The sequence below is a fragment of the Xylaria bambusicola genome, assembly GCF_022495145.1.
Source record: "Xylaria bambusicola strain CBS 139988 unplaced genomic scaffold F5B22scaffold_1, whole genome shotgun sequence".
Taxonomy (NCBI): Eukaryota; Fungi; Ascomycota; class Sordariomycetes; order Xylariales; family Xylariaceae; genus Xylaria; species Xylaria bambusicola.
Genome location: NW_025953554.1, coordinates 1,099,275 through 1,108,569, shown reverse-complemented (window position 1 = coordinate 1,108,569; position 9,295 = coordinate 1,099,275). Strand labels below are relative to the sequence as shown.

The 9,295-nt window shown below is 49.6% G+C and overlaps 2 protein-coding genes across 2 annotated transcripts; both read right to left on the bottom strand.

Annotated features, from left to right (window-relative positions):
- Nucleotides 1-259: 259 nt before the first annotated feature.
- Nucleotides 260-3,573, bottom strand: F5B22DRAFT_583208 (uncharacterized protein). The gene has a single exon (XM_047973347.1). It carries the CDS (start codon nt 3,451-3,453, stop codon nt 619-621), a length of 2,835 nt encoding a protein of 944 aa, XP_047836386.1. The 5' UTR covers nt 3,454-3,573; the 3' UTR covers nt 260-618.
- Nucleotides 3,574-6,987: 3,414 nt separating this feature from the next.
- Nucleotides 6,988-8,587, bottom strand: F5B22DRAFT_15105 (uncharacterized protein). Its single transcript, XM_047969147.1, has 2 exons — nt 8,223-8,587; nt 6,988-8,143 (listed from the first exon to the last, which is right to left on the bottom strand). The coding sequence occupies exons 1-2, from the start codon at nt 8,404-8,406 to the stop codon at nt 7,251-7,253; spliced, it is 1,077 nt and encodes a 358-aa protein (XP_047836385.1). The 5' UTR covers nt 8,407-8,587; the 3' UTR covers nt 6,988-7,250.
- Nucleotides 8,588-9,295: the final 708 nt, after the last annotated feature.

Here is a 9,295-nt window from a genome sequence, read left to right as displayed (position 1 = left end):
TAGAAGTTGTGCATTAATTTGATGGCGTTATATGGTTGGAGGGAATAGGAAGTGCATTTTTTTAAACAAAAATAAAATAAAATAAAAAATGGTGAGGTGTTCAAAGGCGCATTTAGATAGATTCTCTGTTTTACATATCATATATTTTATTTACTAAAGTCAGACTATATTAGATATTTTCACTGTTTAAAATGATGCGTTGACATATCTATCACAAGTGATTGTCATTTATACTTGGACACATTCGCGTGAAGCGTGATTGAAATGTCTGAGAAGACTAGGACTGATGCAATTGTTCTTGTTATACAATGTATCTTCTTCTACTTTGTTTGAATGACGAGACCTTAGCAGCTACATAGCCGCTTGAAGCTATAATGCCCTCTAGTTTGCCTCTCTATGGTACATCGTATCTAGGATGTCCAGTATTAGATATCTACATTTATAGCGTTCATAATTAACAAATTCGCCTGTGGCTTATATACATGATGCATTCGATGGATCAGCCAGGTCGGGAAACGTTATCCAACGAAACCCAACAGCTGTAATTCTTGTATAGGAGGCGAGAGGCGAGGGTATCGATCTATTCATTCGCGATCGTCATAAAAATGTTACTGATATCTATTCAGTAGAGTCTTCGAACAACTTCTGAATCGCAGGCAGGAATGCTTGTGCCATCCTAAACTCCCCGAGCTTGACGCGCATGTAGTCAAACCCGAGAAGGATTACCTCATCTGCTTTACTATCAGGGCGTATTTCAAAATCCTCTTCCATGATGGGGATTTTTTGATATCTCTGAGAGAAGTGCGTCAGGAGGATCCTCCTAGCGCCCATTTTCCGACCGACGCCGATGGCTTCTGACATGGTTGAGTGCTTCTTGGCGATTGCGTCGCCTTTTAATTCGTCATCAAACGTGCTCTCGTGTATCAGGAGCGTTGCCCCTTTGCCAATCTGTACAAAGGCATCGCTTGGCCTGCAGTCGCCTGAGTATGCAATTTTCAACCCCGAAGGAAAGGTAAAAGCTGTTGCGAGTGCCCCATAACAATGGGAGACCAAGCAAGACTGGATCTTCTCCAGGCCGAATTGCTCCACTTCCTCGTTACCGAACACATGTGGTTCGGGGATACGCGAACCAGAGATGGTGCGCATGAATCCAATATTAACTAGGCGGTCAAACCCGAAATTTTCAACGTCGGCGTACTCACGTAGCCAATCTATCATGTGGAAGTGAGAGGCGACTGCAAGCTTTTTGGATGGATCGGACTTTAATGTTTCTTCATGCCAAGCTTTGATGACAGAAGTAGTACCCAAATGATGATCCGCGTGGAGATGGCTGATCCATATGACTTTGAGCTCTCTAAGCACAGAGGGTAGTTCATCGCCAAAGACACGACCTAGTTGCCCCAGGGTATTCTCGCCCGCGTCGAAAAGGTAGTTGCCGTAACCCGGCACACGGACTAACGTAGCAGACACGTTGCGATATTTCGAAGGCAGCGCAGAGCCAGTACCAAGTGAGATGATTTCGGCATCTCTATTGGGAATGTCTGATTCCGCCTTCTCAACTTTCGTTATAAATTCCGCGTTAGATATCTTGCTCTTGGCTTGAGCAGCCATCTTCAAGACATCCTCGTCTAAAGACGGTCGAGCGAGCTTATCAATATCCGGGAATGGCAATACCTTATCATCTTGGTGTTCATAGTGTGGGGCGAACTGTATAGTTTTGCCAACACGGCCAGTTTCGTTAGATAATGTATGGGTGGGAACGGTCCCCGCCAGCGACAACTCGTTGTTGTGAGAGGGCAAGGGAAAACGGTCAGAATCGACACAACGCAACTTGTATGCTTGGGTAGCAGCAGATTCCAGGGCGATCATGTTGGGGCATGTATCAGCAGAGGTCACTATGTGCCTGATTGAGGACATTTTCTCCATGAAAGCCTGCAACCGTGTGTCACCAACAACATCACGTCCTAGAATCCAGAAGATGACGCATATGCCTTTCATTATTTGGTTATCGGTCCATTCTGGGCGGTCAACCAGAGCATCAATATAAGAGATATCTGGTATATCGACAACAGCAAAGCCACTGCCAGTAACGGTATCGCCAAGCACCATTTCAGGAGTCACCAGATTTCCATCCTTCCCCTTAACGCTCTCTCGGTTTGTGAGGCGCCGGTAGTCCCTTTTGTCAACACCTAATCGTTCCGCTTCTTCAGGTTTGAACTTGCCTCGCCTATCATGCCCTTTTACAATATAGCACATGGACTGGCTGGAGGGTTCTGTCCGAGGTAACCCTGAGACAGTGGCACCGGGCCATGGCTGGCGGACCAGAACGGGTATATCAGGGACGTCTACACCGCTGTCAGGCAGGGGGCCCGTATAGGCCTGCAGATGTCCTCTTTCGTTACGCACAAAGAGCTTGGCTGGTAGTATAGCCTGGTGCAATGTCGTCTCAGTAAGTGCGTCAGGTGTCCAATTTGAATTGAACATCTGCTCAACTATCGCTCTAGCGACCTTATTGTCGCTACCATTTCGCAGTGTAGAAGCCGCCGTTGTATCACGCTCGTTGAATTCGTCATGGCTTCGTTTACGTGGGCTAGATATGGGCGAGCCTTTCTTATCTGACTCGATAGGCATATACCAAACATTGATATTTCCGTCTTTCCAGTCCGGCTCAGAAGAGGTTGCGGCTTCTTGGATGCGGCGAGGATCAGAGCGGATTTCGTGGGGTTCTAGGGGAAGCCCCCTGCGGAAGACGAAGCGGCGTGACGTAGCGAGAAGATGCGAGAGATTCTCGCCAGCATGGATCTTCAAGCGTGGCGGAATAGCGGGGGGGGGAGGCATCTTTTTCTGCTTTGTGGCATTGTTGAGCTCGGCCTGCTCCTTAGACGCGGCGACAACATCGGCAATAGTGAGAATCAGACCCAGCAGTCCACCAGCACTATGCCATTTGACTGGACCGGACAGGAAGATGTTATCAAGCTTCATGAGGGAGACTTTACGTTGGACGAAGGCGCGCTGGGTGCCCTCGGCGGCGTGGCCAAAGAGATAACGTTGATTATCGAAATGAAGCAGTAAGGTGGTGCCAGGGGTATCGGCAGTAGGCGTCGTCACAACCTGGACGTAGTTCAACATCCTGAGGGAGAAAGCAGATGTTAAGTTCCCGTGAGTGCCAATTGACAGAGGAAAGGGGGCGGGTCGCGCCAGACGACACTTGGACTGGGGGGGATGGAGGGGAGTAAAAGCGGTGTTTCGCTTCCGATCAGCGCTTGGTGTCCTTCGAACCAAGGTGGTAGCAGGCTTTTCGTCAAATCGTTTTGCTCTCGCCGGCGGTTTTGGCTTTTGGGAATGGCCCCGAGGTATCAGAGGGTGTATTGAAGGCAACCTTGATCGGCCCACAGGCTTCCAAGAGTTTTGCGAAGAAGGCACAATTATTTTCTTGACCACCTCATGTTTCATCTCCCCTTCGTCGAGCTTCCTGAGTAACAGAAATCCCGAAGACTTGTCGTTATTACTTTTCGCGTTGTTCTATCCTGGCGATGTGATGCGATGCGACGACACTGCCTAGGATTTTTTTTGGGGATATGCGAAAGTCTTATCTTATCGCAGTTACATACCAAGTAGAGTCCGATACAGCTAGACCCACTGATAGAGCCAGAATTGAACTAACTTGTATAGGCAATTGCCTAACTTAGATATCCGGGGTTCAACCCGGACCAAATATTATCTCCCTGCGAACTTGCTCGTTTGGAACTTCAAGCTAGTATCAAAGTTGACAAAATGCTTTGTTATTACAGAACTCACAGAGGCACCACCTCTTGACAGGAACATAAATCAAGTTGCTGACCGTCTTGAAGTTTTGAGTAGCGGCCTCGCCTCGTTTCCGATCATACCTAGGGTATAGCTGAACACATACTTGCAAGGTTTCTTTCACCAGAGATCATAATTGACACATTCGAGTAAAGTAGTGATCTGTGAACACGATAGCTTGATATCTCTTGAACAGATATTTGAACTTTTATCCACAGGACAGGAAACAACACCAAACAACTTCGAAGTTTCAGGCCGGATGACAAAGTCGCAACTAATTGGGCACAGCCTCGATGTGTGTGAGACTCGGCCCGAGGCGACCACACCACCCGGCGATCTGATAGATGGACCGTTTCCAATCTCTGAACTAACTTGACATTAGCTTGGTTCGACATTAGGAGGATGAATATTCTTGCTATGGCACCCAAAGTGTCCGTAGACTGGCTGATGGATGGCTGAATTCTCGGTAGGCTCGGACCGGGCATGCCATTTCTTCTTGAACGAGCCGTATTAGCAGCAGAGGAAGAGATCAGTTTCCTTACAAGTGGCATCACCATCCTGCCGATATTACGATAGTTATCCGACTGTCAAGCGGGACATAGGTACAGGGATGAGATCAAGTTCAGTGCAACCTGCGCTCGCGGACAAATGATCAAGATGCACTCGATTACACCGGAAGCCTATAGGTCTGGAATCCGAGACATAAAGAAGAGGAGTTTCACATTTCTATAGTAGACATAGGTAGGTAGTTGTCGGGATTGCTTCACCCGGGTGGCATAACTCAGCCCGGTGAATTGCGCCGATGAGTGCCCCTGTCACGGCCCGAGGCCCAAGATCTTGTGCGACTGCGAAACGACGCCCACTTCTTAATAAATCCACAACTCCCAGCCGAACATATTCTTATGGTTCTTTCAACCGGACGCATCAACTTCCTCGAAATTTCGACTACACATTCCCGCATGCTTTCAACAAGAATCCGTATGGGCGGGGAACGGGAAGGAGGGGATAGTGGTGTTAAAACGGTTGCCGAGACGGAATCCTGGTCTTCTAGTTCCGACGTCGTCTAGACCACATCACCTCGGAATCGGCCGCCGCATGGTGAGGAATATCAGCACAGACAATTTACTTACCGAACCGAAAGATAACTCGCTCCGCTTCGGAGTCGAAGTGCCTGTTGACATGAGCTGGGTCTAGGACAAGACCCGTCCTATCCGGGCAGCTTTAACCCCTTCGACGATGCAAGCAAGACGAATTCTTCCACCTAACATCCTATTTTGTCTTATCTACCGTTGACGACCACCGAAGACAACGCAGGTCCTTCTACTCTGCATACTCTACTCTGCATACCGACTAAAATATTCTCTGCGCCACGTTGACGCGTCTCCGAATTCGTATCATGCGATGCCAACTAATTTCTTATCTGCTTACCGCCGATGTTTCTCCATCTACATTAGACATGCGATTGTAACAACCAAGCCGGACACCTGCAGCGGAATAAGCGCTAATCCCGACGCCGCATGGAAGGATGCTGTTCCACATATGATACGAGGGAAACGAAGAGCCGCCAGCCGGAGCAGGTGCCGGCTTTGGTGGAGAGTTGAGGCTGTCTTTATATTGGTCTAAAGCCAGAAAGATCTTCAACAGAATCGCATATCAGTATTTCAGGCGCCGCATGTGCCGTGACGGAGCATCTCGGAAACTGCTCTCACCGAACGGCCTACCGGATGGATAGATAGTAGGAAGGGGACCCCAGACGGCCAAGTGTACCCGACATATGCAGCGTGGGATTTCGCATCATTATCCTAGGCCGGACTGGACGAGTGCATTTGTGGGATCCACATCTTATTCGTCATATTAATATTCTAGGCGACTATGTCCGCGAGCCAACCAGTCCCGAGAAGGTACCGGAGTTATCATGTCCGTCATCCTTACCCGCGGCGAAAGCACAACATCGCCAGGGCCGTTGGGCCATTGGGCCAATGAACATCAACTAAGGCCGTAAGAAGAAGAAAATCTATATCATCATGTAAGTGGACCACATTCAGACATGCTGCGTAGATGATTACCAATCTACATAGCCCGCCAGGCATTGGGCCTAGGTGAAATCAGTAAGTAGTCTGCTGGAACTCACAGGCTTTCTGTAATCTGCGAAGGAAACAGCCACGATAAATATTCTCCTAATAAGGCGGTCATGATTCCTGTATGGTCTCTCCGCCATTGTCAGGCCTGCATTACGGTAGCCAAACGGATCTTGGCTGTGCCTGCAGTGGACGACAATGCTGACAGCTAAGGTCACGCAGACTGCGGCGTTAAGCCTCACCGCTTTACATGTGTCTCGATAAGTATGGACAATATGCAAGGCGGCTTTCTAAACTTGGGCTCTTATGACATGAGCTGCGGTTCTCGGCAATTTCTAACCTACAATCTCCGTCGGCAGCAGGGCTGCATTGCCGAATTTCGCCTCGGGACTACGAAGTATTAACCCACGAGTTTCTCAGTCCAAACTGTTACGCGTCATGTGTATGGGGTCGGACGAGATCCATTTCGTGATAATCACTGCTCAGTATCGGAGCGCTCCGCTCTGCACGTGACAATGAAGGTATGGGGATATCAGTACTCCAGACTGATGATTCGACCAAGGCTCGGCAGTCCATTGCAAGCTGGCTGCGATTGGATCCTGGTAAGGGGCTAAGGCAAGCAAGCAAGCATGTAAGCAACTCCAAGGTAAAATACAACGGCGTCCTTGCGCATTTCGGCTGGCAACGCAAGCCCAAGGACCTAATTTCCCCCTCACCTCCCCCCACGCAAAGAACGAACGAGTTTGAACTGGGTCTTAGATATTGAGAAACGGAGGGGTGGCACAGCATAAGTGCTGAGCTAGTTGGCACGACTTCCAAGCCCTTCACCGCCAACGTCACCATCCTTTCCAAGCAGCTGGAAGAAAGGGGCTTCTTCCCTGGTTAAAATCGACCACGCCGCGCTAAGGCGTGAACAGACATACTGAGTGTGTCACATGTGCATGGCACATAACCTAGTGCTCGTGACCGCCTATTCTAAACTCATAACCGACCTTCGTGGGGTGAAGACACACGAGAAGAAGGCATTTTTGGAGGGGTTTGGGTAAGTAGGTAGGATAGGTATGTCTGTAGATAAGCAGATTATCGTATGGTCTAAAGCGAATCTCTAATATCGGTCTACATGAAGAACCCAGCCAGCCAGACAGCTAGCTAGCCAAAAGATAGGCCCCAACTCCATTGTCATGATAATTATGAAGGACGCACGCTAGAGGACCCGTGGCCGGGAAATATGTACAATACAAGATGCAACTGTGCAACTCGAGGACGATATATATATAAGGGGTATATATAGGAGTTATATATACAGTCCAGTTATGATAACTCTCGTAATCGTAAATCGTCGTAGCAAGCGAGCAAAGGACACGCACGCTACTCTTTCCGCATCTGCTGGTCCGCGAGCGGCGCGCATATGTCGTAGTTGGTATGGAAGAACTCGGCCGTCTCGCCGCTCCGCCGATGCATCTCGTTGTCGAATAGGTTGAGCATGGCGCCGACCCCTGGTATCCTCTCGAGCCTGTTGACGGACTGCCTCCACGCCTCTGCGTGTTTTGTGCCCGCCAGCGCGTTGAGTTCGCGCACACGGGTCTCCAGCGTCTCTAGAACCGCGGGATTCGCCTTCGGTGACCCCTGGTTGTTCGTCGGGGGCGCCTTGCGCATCCATTCCAAGTACTCGGCCACGACGGAGGAGATTCCCGCAATCTCGGCCTGCGTGTTGAACACGGCCATTCCGAAGGCCGTGAGCTCTGCCAGGATGTGATTGGCGTCGTCCGCTCTATGACCCCTCCCGCTGGGCGACGGCGGCGGCGACGTCGTCGATGTCGATGACCCGTTTACTATCCTGACTTCTCGGAGGCTAGGCATCTGCCTGTGCGAATAGACACTCTCACGCCGATACGAGGATGAGGTGGTGCCAGGTCCGGACATCTCGTCTATCCGCCTCATGTCGTCCATTTGGAAGTGGGAAGCGTCGTTGGGTATGTTCATGTGCGGGCTGGGTATGTAGCTCATGAACTCGTTGTCCATGTTTTCCGGTGACATGGGCAGTGATTGATGCGAAAAAGGGGTCGGCGGTATGCCGTGGATCCCCGCGGCCATGAAGGGATCTGGTGCTGGCACCGCCGTCTGTATTGGCAGATTGAACCCCGAACAGTCCGGATACTCGACTCCCATCGCTGAGTGAGGTGTTGGCAGCGGTATTGGCTCATTTGGTGCGGGAGCCTTACTCGTGTTACTGTGTGTCAATATATACGCTTCCGCTTTATCTGCATTCCACGCACGTCAGCCTCCCGAGATGTCATCTTCTCTGAACACAGCTCCCCTGAGCAGCAGGGACACTAGTACCTAATCGCTCCTGTAAACTCTCAATAGTTTGGGCTAAATCGGCTTTTGTAGGTTTGTGAGTCGGCACGTAAATACATGTCTCGCCAGACCGCCGACATTTCTCGCATGAGGGCTGGCCGCCATCACACCTTACTTTTCTGTCGCGACATAGTTTGCAGGCTATGTGGCGCGAAAGGGTGTTCATAATGATTGGATGGGAGGAGCGTGTGAAATGGGTGATAAGAGAGTGTGACCGACGACCTGGCCGGTTCACACTAGCGAGTCGAACTCCCACGTCAGTCCTATCTATGGTCGATTAACGTCTCTGTAGCTTTCAAGGTCGCTCCACACGATTAAGGTTTGGCAGGCAGTGGTAAAATCGTAAGTTTACTTTTACAACAAGTGATGTAAGTGTAGGTTGATATCCAGCTGAGTGTATAAAATAGTGTCTCCGCCAAGCTCTGTGTTTGGGGACTTATCTAATGCCCTAGAGACCAATTAAGCTATTGAGCTTACTTATTACAGCTCGATGACCAGAGACAGAATCCACCAGCTGATCCCTTTGACCTACGTAAATGGGGTCGAAATGCATAGCCAGGGAGTGAATAGTGTTGGGTGTGGGGGGAAGATTGTCCTGCTTCTCTATGGTGTACTTAGTAGGTAGCGGGAAGCAGAGGAGCAAAAGAGGCAACCCCTGCTTGCACCCTTTGAGCACATTTGCGTCTTACCTTCTTACTTGGTAAGAAAATGGAGATAAGTGCTGGAAACGACACTGTAGTAATAGAGTATGATCCGATCGGATACGTAATCGGTAGCCCAGGCCAAGTCGAAGACGGGGAGGGCAAAAGCCTGCTCTCATACTCCCTGCAGTCTCATTTTAGGTCAAGGGGTATGGGAACGAAGCAGATACCTGCGTTAGCAGTCGAGCTCCATCGCTCCATATTACTTGTTCAAGGATAGACCTGCCATAAATATTCAAACACCTTTTTTAAGCTGAGGATTAGGCGTAGATACGTTGGGACTTTCATGGTTTACTACATGGCAGACAAGCCATGAGTAAGATCCACGTATTTGGCCCACCTTCGTCTAGTTTA